The 27,638-nt window shown below is 35.5% G+C and overlaps 2 protein-coding genes across 4 annotated transcripts; one reads left to right on the top strand and one right to left on the bottom strand.

The window, feature by feature from the left end:
* Positions 1-11,549: 11,549 nt before the first annotated feature.
* LOC130746800 (mannan endo-1,4-beta-mannosidase 2-like) lies at positions 11,550-16,353 on the top strand. 3 transcript variants are annotated; one of them, XM_057599528.1, is made up of 5 exons: positions 11,554-12,521; positions 13,369-13,569; positions 14,730-14,852; positions 15,354-15,565; positions 15,830-16,353. In XM_057599528.1, the coding sequence occupies exons 1-5, from the start codon at positions 12,165-12,167 to the stop codon at positions 16,221-16,223; spliced, it is 1,287 nt and encodes a 428-aa protein (XP_057455511.1). In that variant the 5' UTR covers positions 11,554-12,164; the 3' UTR covers positions 16,224-16,353. The 3 variants fall into 3 exon arrangements, with proteins under 3 accessions (XP_057455513.1, XP_057455511.1, XP_057455512.1); XM_057599529.1 differs by having other exon boundaries at positions 11,557-12,521; positions 13,372-13,569; XM_057599530.1 differs by lacking the exon at positions 14,730-14,852 and having other exon boundaries at positions 11,550-12,521.
* Positions 16,354-21,734: 5,381 nt separating this feature from the next.
* On the bottom strand, positions 21,735-22,698 carry LOC130746799 (uncharacterized). The gene has a single exon (XM_057599527.1). It carries the CDS (start codon positions 22,654-22,656, stop codon positions 21,928-21,930), a length of 729 nt encoding a protein of 242 aa, XP_057455510.1. The 5' UTR covers positions 22,657-22,698; the 3' UTR covers positions 21,735-21,927.
* Between the last annotated feature and the right edge of the window lie 4,940 nt (positions 22,699-27,638).

Below are 27,638 nucleotides of genomic sequence, written 5' to 3'. Positions count from 1 at the left end.
CCTCGTGCGGGTTGCTGGAAAAAACTTTGACGTAAATTTCTTGGCTAGGTCATCCCATGATACAATACTATGTGGACGTTGAGACCTCAACCAAGATGCAGCAGAATCCCTTAAGGAAAAAGGAAACAACATCAACCTTACTGTGTCTAGAGTGATTCCCTGTTTCTTCAATGAGGTGCACTGTTCTGTGAATGTAGCCATATGAGCATAGGGATCTTCGAGTATACTTCCTCCAAATTGGTGTTGGCTCACTAGGTGCATGAAGTGAGTTGGCACTTGGAAATTTTCTGGAACATCAGTAGGTGGAACAATACTTCCCTCAAATTCAAAGCTTATGTCAGGGGTAGTTATCTCTCAGATGGATCTCCTGGCATTCTGTTCTTATTCGTTAAGTAGTAATAAAATATCGAACTCAAGGATTGCGGTTGTCTAAATCAATTTAACCTATTAAATAACTAAAAAGACTAAGTAAAAATATTTTGGGGGGTGAATAATTGATGTAAAAGAACTTAATTAATTGCAAAGTAAAGTGAAAAACTAGTACGGAGTATTGAAAACAATCAAAAGGGAAAGTACCTGGGGTAGGATTTCATCAATCTCACTTATGTTCTTAATAGACTAATTAACTCATGAATTTTCTAACTGATTTATGGTGCTTGCCTAAGTTTCTACGTGATAATCTCTTAACTACGTAGAACTTCCAATTAAACTGCTAACACTAATCTCTTAGTTCCTAGACGAATTTAATTGGAGAATTAAAGCACTTAGTTACTAGCCAACACAACTAGAAGTTACCCTTACCTCTAAGGCGTAGGCGTTCCTAATCAATTCCTCACCGAATCCCTATTTTCTACCGATTTCTCAATCGCATACAAAATAGCAAAGTTAATCTTCATGCATAAAGATTCATAGATAAAAGATGAGAAATTCATAAATAAAACTATGATTCATGAGTCAAAAAGTAAATCAAAACATAAGGTCAAGAGAATCAAACCAAAAACCTCAAGTACCTACGGAGGTTTAGCCAAGCATAGCTTTCATGATCAAATAATTTATTAAGAAAAATAAAGGTTCTTCAAAAAGCTCAAAGTGGTGCTAGGGTTAACTCCAGAAAAAAACTAAAAAACGGCTGCTGCTCTCAATACTGATCACCTTTTCTCCTCAGTGTGTTTTTCCAATATATATACTCAATCAATCACGTAGCCTTCCTCACGTGGTACCTCTGTCCGACAAAAGCCAAATTGAAATTCATTAGTGGTGCCACGTGTCAGCAACCAACTGGTCCAAGCTTAAAGTATGTGTTCTCGTACTCCGCGCACCACCACTCTTATGGTAGACCTTCGTCATGATTTGAGCACATGGCAAGGAGGAAAAATATCAACCGATTGATCTCCGTAGGTGCATGATAAGTGTCAATTTTACCTATTTTGATGAGAAATTTAGGCATTTATCCTTGTCAATTCATGATAAATCTTGACCAAATCTACTTCTTTTGATTAGAGCTTATTGATAGATGAACTTTAGAATAGAATGTGCTTAAGTTTGATTTTCATCTTGATTTGTGTTGAAGGATTGAAGATTCAAGGAAGATGACAAGCTTTGGCAAGAAAAAAAGAGTTTGAAGATGTGTTGGGCGCCCAGCGGGTTGCAGAGGCCGCCCAGCGCCCATGGCGGTTCTAGAAACCCAACCTTGAAGGAATCTGGCCGCCCAGCGCCCAAAAGAGGCCGCCCAGCGCTCTGTACTGCTATTTTTCAATATAAAAAGCTTCTTTTAAGAATCTGGTGCATATCTTGATCAGAACTTCGGCCCAACTCAGAGAAACACTAGATAAACAAAGGGGAAGGCTTAGGAGGCTAGAGAAGAAGCTCCGGAGGTCGGATTCGGCGGCGAGTCATCGCGACGGTTTCGTTTATTCTCATTCTTCTTCTCTATTTGTAAAGCTATCCATTCATGGATAGCTAATCTCTCTTTTGTTGGGATTTGATGTAGTTGTATGATACTTATGCTCTCTATGTGATTCTCCTCAATATAAAACATGTTTCTAGTTGTTGATTTAGTGGTTTTCTCTTGATCTTCATGCTATATCTTAGATTGATCACCTATGGTATTTTGTTTGATTCGAGTTGTGAGCGGAAGCTACAACGTTTGAGTCCTAACTAGAGTCAATCACCTAATAATCCTAATTGCTAGACATAGAGTTAGGTTTGTTAGTCACAAAACACCCAAACTTCATGATAACTTTCTTTCTTAATCATGTGAGACATCAATGTTTAGGATTAGAGAGTTATTGATATCCACTCATGCGAGACACCGATGACGTAGGGTTGAATTGGTGTAGATGAATCATATGCTTGAACATGTTATGTATTTGAATCACTAGAATGCAAAAAGGTCAAACAATGAAGTCTAATCCCAACAATTCCTCATACATGTTGTTTCTCTGTTAGTTTATTTGCTTTTCATTCAGTTTCATGTATAATCAATCAATCTCTTAAGAATCCATCATTTAAGTTTGTCAACTATTGAACGACATAGTGTTACACCTCCTTGTGGATACGACAAAACCCTTTACTATACTACAATTGAGTCTTGAGAGATTCAAACGTAGAGTGGTAAAAAATCTTTCAACAAATTGGCGCCGTTGCCGGGGAGGTGTGCCAACACTTATTGCATTGCAATAGTTTTCATTCTTGAATGATTGTGAATATAGTGTATAGTTTTTGTTTTCAGTTTAATTTTCCTTGTTGTTACTGATCTCTTGTGTTAGCTTGTGCTTTCGTTTTCATTCAATCGGCTAGTCAAAGAGAAAAGAGCAACAAGAAGCTTCTGAGTCACTAACTTCCAAACATGCAACAACCATCAGTAAGAGATGAGGTAATGTGGTGTGATATTTGTTTTAACACTCACTGTGTGGGTTATTGTCCTTTTCAGGAAGTACATGTATCACCACCACCATATCCGTCATATTATTCCCCAGAACAGGATAGGATTGCTAAGCTTGAGGATACCTTGGTACAATTCATGCAGATTTCAATAGTTAACCAAAAGAATACCGAGGCTTCCATCAAGAACCTAGAAAATCAAGTGGGGCAGCTAACACAACAAATATCTGAATATGGTAAGGCTGTTGTGGAAGCAAAAGAAATTGAGAAAGAAAATGAGGAAGAAAGTGAGGAAGAAGAGAAAAAATCAAAAAAAGAAGAAAATTGTCCGACCCTTCACCACTTACCAATTCCTTCAAGTCCTCCAAAGGTAAAACGTGAAGAGGATGAGGTAAGCTTTGAAGAATTTGATAGTATATCACATCACCAACACAATGATGAAATTCTTAATGTTGAGCATATAGACGTTGTATTTGGTGATAGGTTTGATGAGCTGACTGAATCAAATTCTTCAAAGAATTGTAAATTAGCATTCATTCATATGCATGTAAATAGCTTGGCATGTGATTTGAATGTAGGTGAATTAAGTTTGACCGTGAAAAGAAAGAAAAAGAAAGAATTTTTGATGGCTTGGAAGGCTTTTGGTAGAACATTTGATGAAATCCAAGTGAGACGACCTAAAAAGAGGAAGGGGTTATATTATAACCCTTGTTTATGGTCACCTTGATTGTGTTTGAGTCAAGCTAATGACGTTAAACGAGCGCTTCCTGGGAGGCAACCCAGTGTTTTTATTGTTTTTGTTATACTTATGTGTTTTGTGTGTTTTTAGAAGTAGGTTAGTGATTTTGTGAAGCTTTGATTAAATTTGTACTTTAAGGTGCTTCACAAGTTTTGATAGATATATTGAGTGAGTTTAAAGGTTTTGGAAGCAATGAAAGTGATGAATTTGGAATTTGAGGGATTGACTTGTGAAAATGCATGAAAGCTGACTGAAATTTGGATCGTGTGAAATTTCTTTTTAAAATTTGCAATTAAGAGTTGTAACAAGGCCAAATTTTGATTTAGCATGCATATGGATGGTTGGTGTGTATGGCTTGAGTGTTTTTCAAAATTTGGGCTTTGTGGTTGTGAGTTTCGGATGAAAAACTAGTCTCTCCTAGCCATTTTCTGCATAAACTGTGAAAACGAGCTTCCCATTACTTATGAACCATCTCATGTGTGAACCAATGTTGTTTTTCAAGTTTAGAATAGTTTTGTAGTGAACCCTTTGATTGAAGGTATGAAAAATGGTAGAAAGGGGGGGTTTGAATAACGTTTTCAGTATAAAACTTCCACCCTAAAGATTTTGACAAATCTTTCGAGAACTTAAGTGCTAAAGATAAGAGATAGAAAAGCACACAAGGATTTTATCCTGGTTCACTTGATAAATCACTCAAGCTACTCCAGTCCACCCGTTAAGGTGATTTCTTCCTTCTTAGAATGAAGGCAATCCACTAATCAGGTAAGAGTTACAACTGCACTTGAAACCTACAAGTGACTAACAATTACACTGACTTAGCTCACACTAAGATTCACTCTCTTAGTCTTCTCTAGGATCCGATCAGCCTTGATCTCCTAAAGGAACTAAACAAACTGTTTATCAAAGAATTGTTTACAAGAGATTTGCTTCTAAAAAGCTAATAGTAAACTCAATGAATTTTCAGATGAAAGAAAGCTTAGAAGAATTTAAGTTTGTCTTGCGCGTATGTGAATGCTTCTAGCCGTTTCTTTCAGTCTTCAGCCTCTTTATATACTCCAAGGATTAGGGTTGAGCGTTGCATGGGAAATGCTACCGTTGGAGGGCAGTTCTGGAAAATCCAGCTTCTGCTGTGTCTGAGACTGTTAGGTAGGTCGTTAGGAAGGTACAGTTGCTTTTGTACTTGGATAGCGACTTGACCTTTAAACCTAGGAGACTTCTGATCAGGGGAATGCTTCATATTGGAACTTGTGAAGCCGGTTGATCAGAGTCAGAGGGAAAGCTCAGATCCTCTGACCATTGTTTCTTCTGATTCTGAGCTCAGAGGGAAGAACATGGTCTTCAGAGTATCTTGCTTCTGGACAACAGAATTTCACTAATCAGCTTCTAGATCTACAGAGTCTTCTACACCATCAGAATATCTGAACCTTCAGTGTTTCTAGGTTATCAGAACTTCTGGATCTTCAGAGCTTCTAGTGACTGAGTCCACATCAGAGTTTGTGTAGCTTCAGAACTTCTGAAGCTTTTCCACTGTTCATACTGAACATGGTGAATGCGAAAGCGTTGCTTGGGTTGCTCTTTATACACAGTGCTTCTGATTTGTGTGAGATTGAGTTGAGGTCAGAACCTGTAAATAGCACACTCAGAGAAACACGTTAGAGTACCACAATTGTTCATATCAAAAGGTTAACTTGTAATCATCAAAACATAGAGTTGTACTACTAGATCAAAACTTGATCTTACATTGATGATGTGATGAAATTTCAAAATTGAAGGTCAATTTGCTCTTGTATGGTCTATGGAGTATGTCATGAGAAACTGTGCTTCAATTGTGTGTTTTAAGGCTCTCCACAAGTTTTAAATGACATGAATGAGTGATTATGAGGCATAGAATGCAAGGAATTTGAGCAATGAAAAAGATAAGGTGTTGAGTTGTGAAATCATGAAATTTGACCATTAATGGAATCTAGAATGACTTTTGTGCTAAATATGCTTCGATTGCTAATTTTTAGGTATGCACAAGTTTCATAGGGTATTTGAATGTGTTTGGACCATGCGGCATGTGCTAGAAGTGAATATATCAAAATATGGCCTATTGAGTTCCGAAAAGGCATAAAAACTTGTCTTTGGAAGCCTTGCATTGTGAATCTTTGATAAACTGTGCTTGATTGCTGAATTTTAAGGCATGAACATGTTTGTTATGATATATGAATGTGTGTAAATCAATTGGCGTGATCGGGAAGTGTAAAACTCAAAATTGGACCAATCCAGTTGTGTTTTTTTTAGTTTTCTTCAGCTTTTACACTGCACAGGGCGCCGGGCACCCATCTGATAGCGCTCAGCGGTCTGCAACTCTGATGCTAACCGCTCAGCGGTATGCAGAGGCCGCTCAGCGCCACCCCCTTCTCTGCAATCCACTCTTTTATTCAAATGAGCGTAACTTCTTCATTTCTTCTCGGATTTGAGCAAATGACCACTCTCTAGAAAGCTCTTGAAGTCTATTTTCATATGGACTAGGATTTGAATTGTTTTAATGCTTTTATATTCTCATTTATCCCTTGTACTCTAACATGTTTTTCAAGTGACTGTAAGGCAAATTAACAGGAAAATCATACAATTTAGTCTGAGGACAGTCCAATTCTCATGGAGGGAGAGAGAGATCAAGGATTTAAGTAGAGAGCTTGGGTTCAAAGCATTCACATCTTGAGGGAGTCCTTTGCACTTTGTTTTTAGTTTCTTTTTAATAGTATAGTATATATAGCACTTGTGTCCCGATTTCCATGATTCTCTGACTGTTTTCAATACTAGTATGACTATTGTGAGAATTGCTTGATATGTGCTATAAAAACTGAATGATTCCATGACTGAAATTGTGATTGCACTCATTGATACCATGACTTGATATGATTGCATGATTTATTTGGAATTCTTGAAGCATACATGAAAATTACTTGAAATCAGGGAAATTTGAAACTTTTTAGCCTGTGAGGGAGTGTTCCTATACACTGTGAGTTGAGAGAACATCACTGAATTATATGGTTAACTTTGTTTGAGTCTCTTACGAACATTGGTTGCATGGAATTTCTGGGAAAGGATCAAGGCATGTTTTGTTCTGTATATATAGCTACTTAGCCAAATAGCCTACCTATGTCAATTAAAATCATTTGTTATCCCTTTGAGCCATAAATTTGAAGATTTTTGTATTGTTCTTGATTATGACCCTTGAGCCTCAAAGAAAAAACAATGACTTTCCTAAGCTTAATAAGCAAAGAGAGCATTCTTACTGTGGGTTGTATGCAAGTTGGGGGGAGAAGGCTCTTGTGCTAAAGTTTCTGTGCGATTTCAGATTCAATCTCTTTGTAAATATTGTCAAATTTGCTTATACTTCAAAAGAGAAAGAAAAAAAAAAGAAAGGAGAAAAAGTCAAAAGAGCAAAAAGAGAATAAAGAAGAGATTGATGAAAGAACAAAAGGGTGAAATCCAAAGAAAAAGGTGAAGAAGAAGTTGGTTTTTAAATCAAAAAAGGAGTGTGTATCATGAAAGTTAGCCTTGATTGCTCTCTTGGTTTATTGAGTTCCATTGCATATCTGAAAAACCAAACTCGTTGAAGCCTAGCCTCATTACAACCCTATAAAGACCTTAGTGATCCTTGATTGAACATGTAGCTTTGATGATTGTGGAGACATGTAACAATCTTGACTTCTGTGATTTAGTGATGCATATGAGTGAAACACTGACCTTTCCTGATTTACATGTTATATCTTGGCTTGATTGAGTGGTTCCCTGATCAAGAGTAATTGATTGTATGTCTATTGAGTTTCGGGTTGAATAAGTAGTTGTATTAATGTCATGCATTCTCTTGTGGGCATCATGTTTCTGTTTTGGATCATTGATTCAATCTTTGTGAGATCTTGCAAATTGAGCTTTGAAAAAGTTTAAGTCATGCTTGTTTGATTTAAGTCTTTACCTTTTGTTTGAGGACAAACAAAGTGCTAAGTTGGGGGGAGTTGATAAGTGTCAATTTTACCTATTTTGATGAGAAATTTAGGCATTTATCCTTGTCAATTCATGATAAATCTTGACCAAATCTACTTCTTTTGATTAGAGCTTATTGATAGATGAACTTTAGAATAGAATGTGCTTAAGTTTGATTTTCATCTTGATTTGTGTTGAAGGATTGAAGATTCAAGGAAGATGACAAGCTTTGGCAAGAAAAAAAGAGTTTGAAAATGTGTTGGGCGCCCAGCGGGTTGCAGAGGCCGCCCAGCGCCCATGGCGGTTCCAGAAACCCAACCTTGAAGGAATCTGGCCGCCCAGCGCCCAAAAGAGGCCGCCCAGCGCTCTGTACTGTTATTTTTCAATATAAAAAGCTTCTTTTAAGAATCTGGTGCATATCTTGATCAGAACTTCGGCCCAACTCAGAGAAACACTAGATAAACAAAGGGGAAGGCTTAGGAGGCTAGAGAAGAAGCTCCGGAGGTCGGATTCGGCGGCGAGACATCGCGACGATTTCGTTTATTCTCATTCTTCTTCTCTATTTGTAAAGCTATCCATTCATGGATAGCTAATCTCTCTTTTGTTGGGATTTGATGTAGTTGTATGATACTTATGCTCTCTATGTGATTCTCCTCAATATAAAGCATGTTTCTAGTTGTTGATTTAGTGGCTTTCTCTTGATCTTCATGCTATATCTTAGATTGATCACCTATGGTATTTTGTTTGATTCGAGTTGTGAGCGGAAGCTACAACGTTTGAGTCCTAACTAGAGTCAATCACCTAATAATCCTAATTGCTAGACATAGAGTTAGGTTTGTTAGTCACAAAACACCCAAACTTCATGATAACTTTCTTTCTTAATCATGTGAGACATCAATGTTTAGGATTAGAGAGTTATTGATATCCACTCATGCGAGACATCGATGACGTAGGGTTGAATTGGTGTAGATGAATCATATGCTTGAACATGTTATGTATTTGAATCACTAGAATGCAAAAAGGTCAAACAATGAAGTCTAATCCCAACAATTCCTCATACATGTTGTTTCTCTGTTAGTTTATTTGCTTTTCATTCAGTTTCATGTATAATCAATCAATCTCTTAAGAATCCATCATTTAAGTTTGTCAACTATTGAACGACATAGTGTTACACCTCCTTGTGGATACGACAAAACCCTTTACTATACTACAATTGAGTCTTGAGAGATTCAAACGTAGAGTGGTAAAAAATCTTTCAACAGTGCATGGTAAATTCCATGGGACAGCAGCGCCGGATCAGCTTCCTTTATTCTGAAATTCTGTTTTTCTTTTCTTCCGAAAATCCTAAAAAGATAAAATAAATAAAAATAAAATATTAAAAAGATAATAACTCAAAATAAAACATATCAATTAAAAATAAAATAACTTAAATCCTAATAAATCTAAATAAAAATCATAAAAATATATAAAAATACTAAAAACCACATAAAAATTGTAAAATGCATGAAATAATAATGAAGTGACCTAAAATAACTAAAATATCCTAAATAATATATCAAAATGCATGGAAATAAACTAGAAAAGTAACTTAAATACACGGGTCATCAATTATCACTCTGCATAATACATTGAAAATCAGCTTAAGAGGTGATTGAAAATAATTATCATGCAGTGCATGCATGAACCTCATAGTGAACAAAAAAAGTTGATTCTATTCGATATGTATATGATTAACTGTCTAGCTAGCTTAAGGAAATAAACACGATAAAAGTTTCGATCGTTCTTCTTTTTAGTCAGTGCAAAATGATTTCTAACTCTATTTGCTTTTTTGACTGAAAAGTATATATATGCTTTGCTTATAGTTATAAGTAATCTGATATGTTTATGATACAAAAATGTGGTACTAACTTTAATTAATTCTTGGTCATAGACGGCCCCGCATTCAATCTCAAACTCGCACCTAGCAAACGGGACAGAGATTGAGAACGATCCCTGAAGGGCTTCCCATAGAAGGCTTAAAGACTCCCTTATCATATATAGTCTTTCTTTTTTCATTGTTCAGCTTCATTTATACTCTCAAATTTCACTCATCAAAAATGAAATAAGAAATATGATTGATGTGATAAGAATTACAAATAGAATAAAAATATATAAAAAGTAAGTAGAAATAAGATGGAAGAAAGAGATGATATGAAAGAACCATTATGATTATTTATTTTAATTTTTTGAATAGAATGCAACATTTGTTAAAGATAAAAAAAAAGTGGCAGGAAAGTTTTATGTATGTTTTTTTTGCCAAGTACATATATTATCCAAATGAGGCAATGTGAAAGCGGTAGTGGTGGCGGCACGGGTGGATCCAGACCTTATATATTACTGTAGCCAAACATAAAAGAAATTATGGATTAAAATATATTGAAAATATTTTTTTTCAAAAAAGAGAAATATTATAGATAAAACCATGAGAGAAAGTTTCTCATGGAAATAGAAGAGTTTACAATCCAAGGGTGATTAGATGGAAAACAGCCTCTGTCACAAAGTGATCTTCCCCGTATTTAGAGACATTCTCAAACAAAAAACATGGGAAACAAAATGCTAGGTCCTTATATTCACTATAATCAATCCAATCATACAAATCAAACAAATTTTTACAAAATCTACGTCTTTGATTACCTTGTTCAGTCCAAGGGTAAGCAAAATTGTGAGGTGTGAACACCCAATTTTGTTCTACCTTTAATAAAATTAATTTAATATAACTTATATATCAAAAGTATAAAAATTAGCACTTAAAAGTATATTAAAAATAGAGGGGGTTTTTGGTGGTAGAGAGAGGTTCAGAAAGAGAGAGAAAACTCACTTGTGAGTTATGGCTCCATCTTTGAACCACAATTCGAAAACTAAAACTAAGTCGTACCGAGTTGAGTGAGAGTTTCACCCTTCGTTTGAGTTCGTTTGCGCCAAAGGGAGCAAGTAGGAGGAGAGGAGTAGCAGTAGCAAGCTAACAAGGATTCATTTTTTGCATCATCCGGGTAACTCCTCTCCATTTTATGCATCATCCGGGTAATCAATTATGAAATATGTAATATATTAACACAACCTAAAAAATTACATACAAGGTATCCACAAATAACAATCCTTATTTACTCTCAGTCTTGTCATCTCTATCTCTAACTTCATGACTATTACTATGTATTAAGAGTTACCACTAACAATATACAATTAAAAAAAACCGGTGTGGCTAAAGCCACACCTAGCCTTAGAGTGGATTCATCCATGGGTGGTGGCGACAGTGGTATGTGGGAATGTCAAGTATAAGTAAAAAGTCTCACATTTGATGATTAGGTAAGTGTTGAAAACTTTATAAGTGAGATGACTCGTATACCTAATGTCCAAAGGTTTTCGGTGAAATATGTGGTGTTCAATCTACTTGTGGCGTGCTCTTATTAGCCCAATATGACAATCCCTGAAATTTTATCAAGTAGTTTATACATCATGTTTTATCCATCATCTATTATATGATGGATTATAAATGTATTGCATAGATTTATATTATCATGCTTGATTCGACGTATACCAAACGAGTCCTTAAGAAAACTTGAACACTACTTAAAAATAACCTAATATATATAACTTCAACTAATCACTCATTAAGTTGTTTGGTATGACAATTTTAGCTCAAATTCAATAAGTGGGAAAAGCTTAGAGCATCTAGAGGATGAAGTTGCTTATCTCATTGCTTAGCCATAACAATTCGAAACAGAAACCATTGTGAATGCTATTAGAGGTATGACACTAATTAATGCAGAATTAAAGCACAATAAGTACGATGAGAAATGTCTCAACTAGAAAACAAAAGAAAAGAAACCGTCATAAACACAACAGACCAACGAGAAAAGTGAGATTTTCTCCTTAGTCTAATCAGCAACAGTTAATATTCACAGAAACGATTCAGTAAAACACGGCATTGTTGTTTGTCCCTCTTAAATGCTGTGAGACTGAGACAGTGGAGCTGAATCCCCACCCAGCATTGCTTCCTTCTCCTTCACAAACATTGATTTCACCGCACATTCATCATTCATGCATTCAACTCTTCATCATTCATTCAATCTTCTCTGCAACTTGGACTAGTTTCAAGATAAACATGATATGAGTCATTTTCTGTCTTCTTTGGGGTTGAACTGCAAAAGCAAAAACACCACAACAACCATTCCCATTTTCATGCAGAGTCATTATTCCCAACTCACCCTATAAATCCCTTTAATTACAAACCCTAATTATACCAATTTACTCCAAACCACAACTAAATTTTCCCCATGCATTCATTCTTTTTGAGACCCTGATTTTCTTTTTCCTTTTTTCTTCTTGGTGAATTAGTAAAGTTAACACCTTTGAACCCCATTCATACTCTTCTCATTACAAAAAGAGAGATCTTAGCATTTTAATCAATTGGGGTTTCATTGTTTCAAGAACAATCAAAATCAATTCTGGGTCTAAAGGTAGTGGCTTTTGAGCAAAAGGCCAAAAGGGTACCTGGGAACCACCCCAATTTGTTGAATTTCGCTCTCAAACAATGGGGGTAAGAAATGGGATGTTGTATCATATTCTGGGGTTGTTATCGGTTTTGGCTTTCGTTTACATGTCATTTGGAGGGTTGAGGTTCAGGTTTGAGGAAGGGTCAGAAGTGGCTTTTGTGCAGAGAAACGGGACGCAGTTTGTGGTGGATGGGAAGGCTTTCTACGTAAACGGGTGGAATTCTTATTGGTTGATGTTCCAGTCGGTGGATGTTGATTCCAGACACAGGGTTCGTGAAATGCTGAAAACTGGTGCTAAGATGGGTCTCACTGTTTGTCGAACTTGGGGGTTCAATGATGGTGGTTATCATGCCCTTCAAACTTCCCCTGGTCGCTTTGATGAACAAGCTTTCAAGGTACTGTGTGTTGTTCCTAGAATTTGTACTGTTGTGTTCTTTTTCTTGTGTCTTTTCCTAATGCCGACAGAAATTTGTGTTTGTATGCGTGTATGACAGTGTTCTGGTTATTGTTTTTGTTTATTGGGGTTTTCTTTTTATTTGATTTTTGTCGTTGCCTTCTCAGGTTTTGTCTCTTTTCCTGAAATTGTGTTTGACTGTGTGATTGTAAACCTTGGCTGATTGTTGTAAACTTGTAACATATGACATGAATGGCGATATACTTGTCGCTTTAGAGCTGAATATTATAATGAAGTAAATTGAGATAACATTGTTCTTGGGAAGTGATAGAATTCAGAGAAGAAGTGTCAGGCAGTCTCTCTTTGGGGTCAGTGGCTCAGTATCTAAGTGGAATCAATTTGAATGTGGTCCTTTTGTTATGATCCTATTTGTTCATTAGCTAGATGATTCAACAAGAAAAACGTCGGTCTTGTGTTATTCCTACTTCACCGTCCTTAATATATATGAGTTTTACAGTTGCCCTATAAATGGCGTCATGTTTCTGACTTCTCACGAAAATCAGTTTTATAGTGACTTGTTAAAATGGTTTCTACTAGAAGCAATGAGTGGTTTATTTTTGAAAATTCTCATGCTACACTTTTCAATAGTCTTTTAAAAATTTATTCCGGTTGTCTTGTGGACTTATGTCTTGATGAATCTGTCTTTCCATTATGTCTGGATTGAATGAAAAATGCTTTTTGTTGCATTATTGATACTTCTTTTGCTCATGAAATGAGTAAGTTGTGTACTGCTCAGCACTATTTTTTGATGTATGGAAAGCATGCTGAGATTTGTTGGTGACTGGTAGCAGGCCTTGGATTATGTCATAGCAGAAGCAGGGCAACAAGGAATTAGGCTACTCCTTAGCTTAGTAAATAACTTGGAAGGATTAGGTGGGAAGCCTCAGTATGTCAAATGGGCATGGCAAGATGGGGTAGGGTTAAGCTCGTCTGATGATTCTTTCTTCTTTGATCCATCAATCCGTAGTTATTTCAAGAATTACATCAAGGTATGACATGTCTATCTTTCTTTCTTTCCCCTCTTTCTATTTGCCCTATACCCTGCCATCTATGGTCGCAGAAGCATTGTCTTGTGCTATTCAACATTGTTTTCATTTTACACACACATGGATAAACATACATACCACACAACTTTCTAGGAAATATGAATTCGACAGATCTATTCATTGAATTAAAACTTCTTATTAAGTGGATCAAATGTGCAAAATTGTAAAAAAAATTAAAATCAGTTCATACTTTATTAGACAACTCTATTTTAATATATAATATACTTCTTAAAATATGAGCAAATGTTGACTATAAGATTCCATACCTTTGAATTATTGATTTATTTGAAATTTTGAGCAAATGATTACCATATTAATATCATATGAATTAATAGTTGGATTTGTTAAATTTATATTTGATAGAAAGTTATTAAGGGCAAGAGTTGGTAAGTAGGCCATATTCTTTCCATTGACATCTTTTAGCACAAGCAAATACCTTAAATTGCCACCTAGCAAGTTTAGTGATGATACTTTTGGACTGCTATGTTCCTTACGATTCCTAAACTTTGTAGGCCTAACTTTTCTATTTTTTTTATTAGCGCCTAACTTTTCTATGATTTATCTTACGAATGGTATACAGCATGACAAGTAGTTTGCATATTTGTTTCTGCTGGCCAGACCATTTTATTTGAAATTTGAGATGCATTTTAATCACTTTATTCCACCACCCCCACCCCCTCGCCCCCGGAAAATTAAATCATGTTGACAAGCATTTGGAACTTGAGGCTGGCGATGGCATCTTACTGACAAAATGTTCCACCATTTAGTACTTAACCATCTAGTTTTCCCACCCTATGAAGGAGTAAATTTGGGACTGAATCATCACTGCAGCAGTACAACCTTTGTGGGAAGCAAATACTGATATGACTAATGCAGAACTTTCTTTCCTTTTTCCTGCCTTGTATCCTTTTTATTTTTTGGTCTCACTGCTTTCTGCTCGCCTATGATTCGTGACTTAATATGTGGGTCAAAATTACATCTTCATTTACATGCTAAGTTGTATGTCTAACGCATATCTGTACTGTCCATTCAATTTTAGCTAAAATGTTTGCAAACCAAGATGTTCTTAGATAAATTAACAGTTTACCTAAATTTTTGTGCAGACTATCTTGACAAGGAAAAATACTATCACTGGAATTGAATATAGAAACGACCCCACCGTTTTTGGTTGGGAATTGATTAATGAACCTCGGTGCATGTCTGATCCTTCTGGTGACACTCTACAAGTAACTCCTTTGCCTGCTTTAACTTGACTACTTCAAATGTTCATGAAAAAATATGTTAGCAATATCAATAGCTATTTCAAAAATTAGATTAATCACTTGCTGCTTCCTTTTTGGCTACGGGTTATAGAAATTAGCATTCATGAGGAGATTGAAAAGTTCAAATTTCTTTGTCTTGGAAGTCATGATCTCAAACGAATTTGTTCTGTCTATTTGCTCTAAACCACAGAATGCTGCACATTTTTCACTAGTGTGTAGCTGGTTTTGATTTGAAGGATTCAATATCTAATTTTAGCAATTGTTTCTGACAATAATTTTTGACTCCATGTTGAAAAATATATAGATAAAAATAAGGACAATGTTGAAACCTTTCAACTCAATTAAAATTGCTTTTGTTTTTAATGTAAATTCATAGGAAAGATAGGGGGAAATAAGAGCAGTTATTGTTCACATTTTATTTAGATATCTGAGTATACACTTTACTCAATTGCCATAGAATTGCAGGAGTGGATAGAAGAAATGTCAGCTTTTGTCAAATTGATTGACAAGAACCATCTGGTGACTGTTGGGCTTGAAGGTTTCTATGGTCCTCATGACCCGAAAAGTTCGACTGTCAACCCTGGATATTGGGCATCCCAAGTTGGGTCTGATTTTATTCGGAATTCCAAAATCTCAAATATTGATTTCACCTCTGTTCATATCTATGGTGACCAATGGTAAGCATTGCATGAATACTTTATCTGTTTTAGATTTGCTCATAATCATAAGAAACAAGAACTAAATTTGAGAAGTGCCACAGAACACAATCTGCAGAAGGAAGTTCCATAGTTTTCTTCTGATGAGTTTTTTATGTTGTCTTCACTGATCAACTAGTGCAGCAAGAAATCTTGAGATTTATATTATATTTCCATTTTACATGTCTTATGATCTGCATTTGGAAGCACACATCCAAAATTTTCTGATGATTATTATTTGAATAGGTCTTACAAGCAAGAATTTGAAGATCAACTGAAATTTGTCTCCAAGTGGATGCTTTCCCACATTGAAGATGGTGATGAAGTATTGCATAAACCTGTCTTGTTCTCTGAATATGGATTGTCACAAAGAATCCAGAACTTTTCCGCGTCTGACCGAGAGAAGATACACAAAACTATTCTAGACATAATTTACAAATCTGCCAAAAGAAACAAATCTGGAGCAGGTACTCTGATTTGGCAATTCTTGGTTGATGGAATCAATGAGTTTTCTGATGAATATGGGATTGTGCCAGGGGGAAATTCATCAACTTATTCACTGTTAGTTGAACAGTCATGCAGATTGGCCAAAGTTAAGGGATGGCCACAACAGGATGTAAAATTCAAACAAGTTTGTTAACAAGGCAATAGAAAACAAATATTATAATATAATAGAAATTTAGATAAAAGATGATTCCTTGGTTTATGGAGTTACACCATGGGTTTTTGTACAATGTTGCAGTGAAATAATTACTTTAAAGTTGAGTACATACTAATACACTAGTGTGGTAACCATGTACAAGAGATTTCTTATAAATAAAGTATTATTTAAACTATGTCATCATAGTGATAAGCAAATTCAATGAAATGAAGTTGAAATAATCAAATCCAACTGGACCAGCGAGTTATATGCAGAAAACGATCAAATCATTAGTACAATTTTATTGACCATCCACATCCACTCATGAATGTGTCAATGAACTTTGTGTCACCTTATTGACCGAATATATCAATTGTGGAACAAACCTTGATTATTGGGAAATGCAAATAATCTATGTTTCAGTAAATACTAAATCGTCTAATGATGTTATTGAAGGAAAATTTAGTGAAAATCATTGATAGAACCTGATTTTTATTGATAGAAAACCCTAATTCCCAATTGGAAACTAGGGAGAGATACAAGAGAAAGGGATACCAAACACCCTTCCAAGCCTAAGAGAGAACCACTTCTCTCTCTAACCCAATTCCTAAACTGAATAACAAGATACTCACTAACTCTCTCTCACTCTTATTTATAGGCCACAAGCCTCATTAACCTTCTAACTAACTAACCCTCCCAACTAACTAACCAAAAATACCTATTTATATGTGAGTACCTATCAATACTCCCCCCCTGAAAATTCACCTTGTCCTCAAGGTGAGGAACAAAATACAAGCTACAAAAAGAACAATTATTCCCCAATTCTAATGTTGACAACCATGATTCTAAAGACCCAAAAGAAACAATCACAGCTTCCACCTGGATCTCATTGCTCTTCTTCATTGCTCTCAGTCAAGTCCAAAAGTTCTCTTTTCCACAACACTTGCAAAATTTCCTGTGACTCTTGGAAGTGAATTATGGTTCCTTGCTGCCTCAAGTGGATGGGTAAATTGGGTTTTAACCCAAAAGCTGATACATTTATCCCAAAATCTGATACATTGGCCCAACCTATTAGTTTGACTCCACTATTCTGTTGTATGGCCCAATTCCTCCTTAGTTGGGTATGGCCCATTCTGCCAGGGCAGAAGTCCAGTTGGTACCCCATCCTCTCTGGCCACACCTCTGCTGCTGGCACATTCCAGAAACATTCCCATCCACTGCTGACGACAAACTCTTCCCAACTTGCTCTGAGTTCGTGATTTCCCATCGCCACACAACTCGACATAACCAGCGGCGCTAAGACCCGCCCCTGACGACAAAGTTTGGCGGCACAGCCGGTGGCCGTTGGAGCGTTTCTGGCCTCACGAATGGTAACCCACGTGAAAATCTGAACTCTGTCGCCGTTAATACCTTGGCCGTTCCTCCGATTGGGTTATCGGAAGCTTCAGACTTGCCTCTGATTTCTGTTTCTCCTTCCTGCCCAGTCACCACTGCGATCTCTAGTTTCCCTTGCGACGACTCCGCTGGCGCTATCACCGCCTCCTCCGCTTCAAGAATGGGTTTCTGCGACTCAGAAGTTAAGTCTTCCACTGCATCTGATGGTTGCTCACCCACTGTAGCGTGCCTCTCTTCTTCCGCCGTCGTCTCCGATTCACCCTCTGTTCCAAGATTCGGTTTCTGAATCGCAGAGGTTGAGTCGTCCTCTGCTTCAGATGCTTGCCCAGCCACCGCTGCGACTGGCTCTTCTTCCGCTGCGGTCTCTGAATCCTTTTGTTAGACCCGGATAATTTATACGATTAATTAACTAGTTATTTATCGGTTTAATAGCGATAAGCACTACTAAGCTTAAGTTGATATGTTAATTGTGCATTGTGTATTTGTATGAATGAGTGTATTCTTAGTATTATTATTATTATAATTCTCTTTTTAAATCTAAGTAAATAAATAAAAAGAAAAAATTATATATAGTCACGTAAGTGACAAAGCTAATAGAAAAAAGGAAAAAGGGAGAAGAGTCACGTAAGTGACTTTGCAATAAAGTTTAATATATTTTTTTTTTTATAACTTATTAACACTTCTACACTTGATCACTTAAACTTGCTCAAAGTGATCTTAATTTATATCATAGAGTCCCTAATAATTTTTAGGATAATGATTTATTTTCCTAATATTTTCTCTTAACTCCATGAGTTTAATCCCTACACTACCTAAATTGATAGGTACCTTCTTTACTTCACCTCAATCTCTGCTTGTTTTTCTTATTCACGTTGCAGCCCTACTCTTGAAGCTAAGTAATGATCCCTATGTTTTTCCCTTGCTTACAAGAACATAGACATATATATAATAAGCTAAATAAACCTTTGATCTATACTACTTCTAAGTCGGTTTTCTTCCATGGCACATCTGCCATATTATATTACAAAATAGCTATTACACAACTTGATTTCTTCTTTACGTGGCAATTGCTGCCTTGTTTGCTTCTTCCACCACCAGCTTTTTAAACCATGACAAAGCAAGCCTAGTGCCATAGCATTCCACCTCCTCCTTTCTTCAAGTTGGACGTGCCACTTGCTGATAGTCTTCCTTCACTCTTAAGCTTTGGATGGAGGCCTATATAAGGCAGCAACGTGAGTGACATGGGAGCACAAAAAGAATAAATCGATACACACACAAAATTTCACCAATTGCATTAGCTATTTGTGTGAGTAATTTTTGGTGAAAGTTCTCAAATTTTTGGATTGAGTGTGAGAAGATTCTTATGTTTTGGGAGCGGAAGCTAGGCTCTTGAAGCTTAGCATTTTCTAAAGCGATTAATTTTTCTGAGATCTGAAAGATCACGAGGTTCGCAACTTCTATGCACTACTCACGAAGGTAAGGGTAACTCGGTTATAGAGTGTCTTTGAGTCTTGCATGCTTTAATCACACTGCTTGCGTTTGAGACGAAGGTGTTTAATTTGATTGGCATTTAATTGAAGTATTGACATGTTTTATTGCGTTATATATGAGCTTATGTTGATTGTTTCTGAGACTTTTGTCAAACATATTCTGAGGCTTCGGTCATTGTTAAATCTTGGGCTTACACCTTTGTTTTCTTGGGCTTAGGCCATTATTCATTGCATAATGATTTACTTAATGAACTAGTATGCATAATTGAATTGACTTTTGTTTGTTGAGAATATGAATAACATGTGGTTACTCTGACTTGATTATTGGATCAGAAGTTGTTGATCGAGTGACTAATGAAGTCACGAGATGTTGTTGACTGACTTTGGCATATAGGGTTGAACCTAAAGTGGCAGTCCAGTGGTTTTCGTTCCACGTGGTTGTCCCGTCTTTCGAGACGCCAAGTGGCAGTACAGTGGTTGTCGTTCCACATGACTGTCCCGTCTTTCGAGGCGTTATTAAGTGACATTCAGGAGTTATCGTTCTCCGTCTGTCCCGTCTTTCATGGGCGTTATTAAGTGACATTCAGGAGTTTTCGTTCTCCGTCTGTCCCGTCTTTCATGAGCGTTATTAAGTGGCAGTTCAGGGGTTTTCGTTCCTCATCTGTCCTGTCTTGCGAGACATTATTGATCGATCCATTTTGGTAGCAGCATATAGCCGCATTTAAGGCACTAACATCTAATGCTATGTTGTTCGATGATTCGTCATTTAACTTGATATAAGTTGTTAGTTTGATTACCATGCCTTGTAATTAAATTTCAATAGCATGTTTTTCTCTTTTTATGTGAGGTAATTGCATGGAGTTAACCCTTTATGTTTGCTACTTGTTGTTTGGGCGCTTAACACTATTAGGCGATGGAGGTCCTTCCGCCGAAGCTTAGCTATGTTTGAGTTGGAGACAGGGATCGTAGGCGTCGGAGTAGTGATGGAGAAGCAGTTTAACTTTCTTTTTGTAGACTATGTTTAAGTCTTCTTCTCCATCTGAAAACTGTCATTAAAACCCAGCTTTTGCCACTTGTCTAAGTGTGCATACTTATTTTGAACCATGTTTATGATATCGTGAATTACTCTACAACTATGTATATTATTATGTTGGGTACATGTTTAATTTTGAGGGTTATGCTATCAAACAAGTGATAGGTGTATTCGCTTTAGCGACAATGTGTTTAGTCCTTCGAAAAAAATTACCCTTGTATATTAGGATTGCAAAATAGTCCTTAGACTCGTCAGGTAACTAATGTGATTCCTCAGTTGAGAAATTGGGGCGTTACACCTTTCGCCACGCCGACGCCGCTACATCAGGTTCTCGTGATGTCGCCGCCACTGTTCGCTCGATTGTAATCTCAGATTCTCTCTTTTCTCGTTCAACAAGAATGGCTTTGTGAATAACCTCAAGAAGAGAGAAAGATCCAATCAATCGTACCTCCATTCGGATCTCTTCGCTCAATCCTTTCAAGAAGATGTCTTTGACAAATTCTGGATCAATTCCTCTCAGAGCTCCGACGTACTTCTCGAATTCCACCACATACTCCTCCACTGTTCCCTTCTGTTTCAGAGAAAGAAGCAACTCAAATGGATTCTGAGACTTGGAAGGTTGAAACCTCCTCACCACTGCAATCTTGAACCCTTCCCATGATGGATTGGGATTACAACTCATCCACCATCCAAACCAAGTAAGAGCCCTTCCTTCTAAAGCCTCCATGGTTGATTTGCATCTTGTCTTCCTCTCTCACCTTCCTCGACAGAAAAAAACGCTCCATACTGTGTGTCCAATCATACGCATCAGCACCCCCAAAAATTGGAATTCCCCTCACCAATTCCTCTGAAATTCTTGCCATGCTCCTTGCTTCTTCCATAGCGCAGCAAAGAATTTGTGGTTCAGGCACCAGATCGGTGCTCTGATACCAATGATAGAACCTGATTTTTATTGATAGAAAACCCTAATTCCCAATTGGAAACTAGGGAGAGATACAAGAGAAAGGGATACCAAACACCCTTCCAAGCCTAAGAGAGAACCACTTCTCTCTCTAACCCAATTCCTAAACTGAATAACAAGATACTCACTAACTCTCTCTCACTCTTATTTATAGGCCACAAGCCTCATTAACCTTCTAACTAACTAACCCTCCCAACTAACTAACCAAAAATACCTATTTATATGTGAGTACCTATCAATCATTCCCATTAACGGTTATGCATTATAGTCCCGTTTGAAAAAACAGCTTAATTAAGTGCGGTCATAAGCTAATTTATGACAAAAACACTTATTCATAAACTATTTTATAAAATCTATTGAAATAAATTAAAAATAAGCTATATATACACAAACTCTTTTTCATAAGCTAACTTATGAAAATAAGCTTAAAACAGCTTATTGTAAGTCATAAGCTGTTTGCATAAGCTTTTTTAAACACGTGCACAAACGTGTACTAAGATAATCTCAAATAATCTCTCATAAACGGATCATATATCAGCAATGTGGAACTAATGTATCTGAGACAGGAGATTAAATTCTATAATCAATTTGAGAAAGAATAAAAGAGTAAAGCAACTAAAAACCAGAATCAATTAAGAAGATCTAGAAAAGACTAATCATTGATTATCTGAAACAGGTGCCAAATGCACTGTACAAATCCGGAAGAATAGAACATTCACAAATCAAGAGTCTACAAGACTAAAGAAACTGTACCAAACATGGCACAGAAAAAAAACCAAAAGCTAAGAAGAAAAACAATGTTATATCACTACATGGCTAATTGGATCATTTCTTTGCCAATCTGGGTGATGTTCTAGCCCCTTTCTTCTCAGAAACAGGGCTCTTCTCAGCTTCACTCATGCTCTTGCTTCCCCTAGGGTTTGATTTTGATTTTGATTTCTCTCCCTCTTCAGCAACCTTCTTCACAGCATCACTAGCTTTAACCAATCTACGTCTCCGATTCTTCAACACCGCAACCGAATCAGGAGATTCAGAACCCACCTCTTCAGATCGCTCATCCTCCTTCTCCGAATCCGCCACACGGTCAAAATCATCTCCAAGCTTCTTCACCAACCGCCTCTTCCTCGCACCGAGAGTCGCAGCCCTAATCTTGTCAATGCTCTCCTCCTCCTCTATCAGATCGGTGAGCCTCCGCCGCTTCGTCGCGATCGGAGCCGGCGGCGGAGAGGGAGAGGCAACCGGTTTGGATCTGGCATCATCGGAGCGGGAGGGAGGGATTGGGCTGTTGGCCTGGGCCTGGGCTTGGGCCTTGGCCTGCTTCTTGCGTTGTGATCGGAGCCGCTCGACGTTGCCTTCGATCTTGCCTTGGAGGCGGAGGCGGTTGAAGCTGAGGCCGCCCATGGACCAGTGGGCTTCTTCGGCCCAGGATAAGAGTGGGTCGTTGACGGGGAGTGGTGGGTCGACGCGGTGGTCGTTGAACTTGATGTCGGTGTAGAAGCGAGGACGGGGGAGGCTGGTGCCGTAGAACTTGCCGGGGCCGAGAGAGATAACCATTGTTGTTGGTGATGTGAGGGAGAGGGAGAGAGTGTGAGAATGAGAGATGGTAAGAAATGGTGGTGACTGTGTTTGTTTAATAGGGTTGTGATGGGTGGCGGGAACGTGACGCTTGGCGGGAGAAGTTGCCGCGTCGAGAAGGTGTGAAAATTTTGGCAGATTTCATTTTCCCTCCTTTTTTTTTTGATAGTCATTTTCCCTCCTTTGTCCTATCTCGCTTAAAGCTCTAAAATTGATATAAAACAAAATCCTAAACACTAGTTAAGGACTCCTATGTGTCATTTTCTCTGCTTTGTCCTATCTCGTTTAGTTGTTAGTAAATTAGTCATTCTTAGGGTTCGATATTTCACCCTTCATCTCACGCAACTCTTATGTCTCTAACTCTTACCACTTGAGACTTGAGCTATCCTTCGGGGACGTGTAATATTATTATGAGATTTGGTCTTTATTATCAATTCAAGGAGATTTTGTACAAATTTTTTTTTTTCAAGGCTTAATGGCATTTTTTGTTCCCCCACTTATCACAATTTGATATTTATAGTCCCCCAAAGAATTTATTAGCCTATAACATCTCTCACGTTTACTAACTGTTGTTTTTCGCCAACTTTCATCTAATATTTAACGGTTTATAATTAAAAAATCAATTAAAATAAAGTGAATAGCATATTGCAATATCTAATGGCAAGTCTAGGGAGAGGTATATTGTGAAAGAAAGAGGAGTATTTGTCTATGAAAGTTTATACATCTGCGGACTATGCAAGGTCAATTAGTGATAAAAGGCCAGCCATTGGATATTGCATGTTCTTTCTTAGGTGGAAATTTAGTGATATGGAGGAGTAAGAAGGAGACTGTAGTTTTAAGATCAAGTGTATACGTAGATTTCAGTGCGATGGATCAAGGAGTTTGTGAATTGTTATGAATGAAGATCATAGCATGGTCTAAAAATAAAGTGTGTAGCTTCAATGAAACTTTGTTGTGATAGTAAGTCTACTATTAGTATTGCTCACAATGCATTCCAACATGGCATAACAAAGCCCATCGAAATAGACCGACACTTCATCAAAGAGAAATTAGATAGTGGTCTTATTTTACCAAATTCATTCCCTCAGGACTTCAATTAGTAGATTTGTTCACCAAAGGACTTCCTCGGAGCGGTTTTGAGATCTTAATTAAATTAAGTTGAAAATGATGGATATTCATCCACCAACTTGAAGGGAAGTATTGTAATATTAGAAGATTTATTTTATCATTATTTTGATGACAAATAGAGAGTCATGTTTAAGGAATGAGTATGGATAATTAACAAAATATTAATGAAAGAATTAATTTGCACATTTTATGAAGTTCAAAGAGCTAAATACACATTTTTTGCGTTTTTGCTTTAAGGAATAATCATACTTTATTTTTTATAAGCAAGGAATAACCATACTATAGATAGTTGTCATAGATAGATAGTTCATTCACAACTATCTATATATATATATGTAAAGCACACTTGTGTTTTTGCATGCAATTAATGTATTAAACCATAAAAGTTCACATACCTTTATATTAAATACATTAAAAAATAAAAAATTTAATAAACTAAAAACTGAAAAAAATTGTATTATAAAAACCTATTCAACTACTTATATTAAATAACAACATTCATAGACTTAAAATTGACTTGAGTTTTCCATTTGACAAATTTAAAAAATCAAAATAAAAAATAAAATAATATTTATTAATAAATAATTTAGATAAAATACTTTTAAAATAAAAAAATTTCTATCAATATATATCTATCTATATTGTACTTGGGGCTCTTATTTTCCTAAGTAATTATTTATATATATATACACCCTCCGGTCACTATTATAAGCAAAAGTTAGTTTTGTAGGTTCATTCAATAAATGATGTATGCGATCATTTTAATGACTACATACATCATTTATTGAATGAACCTAAAAAGCTAACTTTTGCTTATAATAGTGACCGGAGGGTGTATATATATATATATATTTGGTTTTTCTAAAAAAAAAATCTCTATATATATATATATATATATATATATATTAGTAAAGCTCACTTGAGCTAAGTATTAAGTACAAATACACATATGTATTAAACCATAAAAGTTCACATACTTTTATATTAAATACATTAATAGACTAAAAACTGAAAAAAATTGTATTATAAAATCCTATTCAACTACTTATATTAAATAACAACATTCAGAGACTTAAACTTGAGCTTTGCATTTGACAAATTTAAAAAATATAAAAAACAAAATAATATGTATTAATAAATAATTTAGATAAAATACTTTTAAAATATCTATATGTATCTATCTATATTGTACTTGGGGCTCTTATTTCCCAAAGTAATTTTTTATATATATATTTCATTTTTCCAAAAAAAAATCTATCTATCTATATAATCTATATCTATATATATATGTAAAGCACACTTGTGTTTTTGCATGCAATTAATGTATTAAACCATAAAAGTTCACATACCTTTATATTAAATACATTAAAAAATAAAAAATTTAATAAACTAAAAACTGAAAAAATTGTATTATAAAAACCTATTCAACTACTTATATTAAATAACAACATTCATAGACTTAAAATTGACTTGAGCTTTCCATTTGAAAAATTTAAAAAATAAAAATAAAAAATAAAATAATATTTATTAATAAATAATTTAGATAAAATACTTTTAAAATAAAAAAATTTCTATCAATATATATCTATCTATATTGTACTTGGGGCTCTTATTTCCCAAAGTAATTATTTATATATATATATATATATATATTTGGTTTTTTCAAAAAAAATATATCTATCTATCTATATATATTAGTAAAGCTCACTTGAGCTAAGTATTAAGTACAAATACACATGAGAACCTACATACATTAGTAAAAACACTGGTGTTTTAATGAGATAGCTTAGTGAGTCAATGAACAGGTAGTGGAAACTTGTGCACTAATGATTTCAGTTTTAAACTTAATAAATATCAAATGTATAAGCAAAAGAGTAACATCCATGCCAAAAGTGTAACAGGCTACAAAGTTATATCTGCAAATGGTTTTAGCCATGGTAATTAAAACCGGACCGGACCGGCCGGTTCAACTGGTTGAACCGGGAACCGGACCAGTCACCGGTCTGAAATGACTGTAAAATCGGACTGCAAGAAAACCGGTCAACAACCGGAAAACCGGTCAAAAACCGGACAAACCGGTGAAAACCGGCGGTTTTCCGGTTTAGACCGGTTCACAAAATCAAATTTAGAAAATCAACTTTTCATCTTCCTTGCTTCCCGAGACTGATATGTGGCAATGACTCTAGTTCCAAAATTAAGCAATTATTATTATGTGCATCTTAAGTTGTCATATTTATGAGCAAACTTGGAATTTGAAAATAAAACCTAAAAAAGATAGCAAGTTTGACCAATGTGAATCTTTTGTTTTCTTCTTTCCACTGGAGTATATACAACGACACAAAACTGGCTATGGTGCCCACTTTGACTTGTTCGATTTTTTTCTTATGTATTCATTTTTTCGACTAAAATAAATTTAGTCATATATCTATATTTTCCTATCCAACTTACAATAGCACACAGATTTACAATTGATAATAATATATTAGATGTAATTATTTTTAACATTTTTTCTTAGCCTTTTTAATTTTTACGTGTGTGCTATATGCAAGCCCATGTTTTATTTCATAAAAGATACAATATGAATTATAAACAAAAATATGTCTATTGTCATTTTGGACCTAATATTTTTATTGTGTAATTTTATCTATAATATAAAGTTATATGTCATTTTTTTTCTTCAATATTATCTTATATATTATATATTTATTTTAGAGTAATACTATTTAACATATAGCGGTAGTACCGATCGAACCACGATTCAACTACGGTTGAACCAATGAACCTTGAACCAGTGCCATCACCGGTTCGATCACCGGTCCGGTTTTAATAACCTTGGTTTTAACACAGTACCTTAAATTAAAATCAAATTTAATGTTAATTTTAAACTAATATCAATTTAGTCCAAGAAAAAAAAACTATTAACAATAAAGCATACTTCCGCCAAAATTAATCTTGATATGCAATGGTCTTAGTTTGCTGTCCAATTTTCTGTAGGAATATATGTCTATTTTTCTTAAACTCACATACTCTTAGAACTCCTTAACATAGTAACTCCGAAGAAAAACTAACATTAAATTAAAAATAGTGGCATGATGGCAATACCAGTGTCAAAAACTAAATAAAATTGTTAATGTCAAGAGGCTATTCAACTATCTACATTAAATAAATAAAAAATAAAATGTATTATATTGAATCATGCATCTATTATATCTCTATATAAACAAACCAGTGAAATCACTCACAAACTCAAATTATTCATATTTCTTAGACTTCAGCTGCTGGTGAGAAAAAAATGACAATTGTCTTAACTACTTCAACAAGTATGTCATTTTTAATTATTTTAGTTAATTTCAAAATTGCTTTTTAAAATTATCTTATTTCTTTATTGCAGGAGAAAGATCATCAACAACAACAAGAAACACACATTACTTAGTGATATATATCCCCGTTGCAGATGATTGGAAAATAAAACTGTGAGTTTCACATATATGGTAATTTACTAAACAATTCTTCTCATTCAATTGAAATCATACAAATATATCATCATTTATATATTTAAATGACACAAATCAGTAACAAAGTGTGAGCCACATAAATTTATATACTGCACCAGAGAGATAAGTGTAAAATGTAGTACTCACTATATTCTTGATAAGAAATAGGAATCTTTCACTCATCAGTCCTCAATATCGTCATATTATGGAAAAAAACAGCAACTTAATCATTCAAAGAGAACAAATGACGTCCATCCTGAAATTAGATAGAATCTATTTTTATGTTCGTGAAAGTGATTTTAAAAGAACTCTTATGCCACCAACAATGGTAAACAACAC

This window comes from Lotus japonicus, chromosome 3 (assembly GCF_012489685.1).
Source record: "Lotus japonicus ecotype B-129 chromosome 3, LjGifu_v1.2".
NCBI classification, from domain to species: Eukaryota; Viridiplantae; Streptophyta; class Magnoliopsida; order Fabales; family Fabaceae; genus Lotus; species Lotus japonicus.
The sequence above is the reverse complement of the archived record's forward strand: the minus strand, read 5'-3'. Positions and strand labels throughout refer to the sequence as shown.

What these genes read in the sequence shown, in the direction of transcription:
- LOC130746800 (XM_057599528.1), top strand. Translation starts at nt 12,165, where the DNA reads ATGGGGGTAAGAAATGGGATGTTGTATCATATTCTGGGGTTGTTATCG. An exon ending in TTGATGAACAAGCTTTCAAG is followed by an intron (nt 12,522 to 13,368) that starts GTACTGTGTGTT and finishes GGTGACTGGTAG; the next exon opens with CAGGCCTTGGATTATGTCAT. An exon ending in ATTTCAAGAATTACATCAAG is followed by an intron (nt 13,570 to 14,729) that starts GTATGACATGTC and finishes ATTTTTGTGCAG; the next exon opens with ACTATCTTGACAAGGAAAAA.
- LOC130746799 (XM_057599527.1), bottom strand. Translation starts at nt 22,656, where the DNA reads ATGGTTATCTCTCTCGGCCCCGGCAAGTTCTACGGCACCAGCCTCCCC.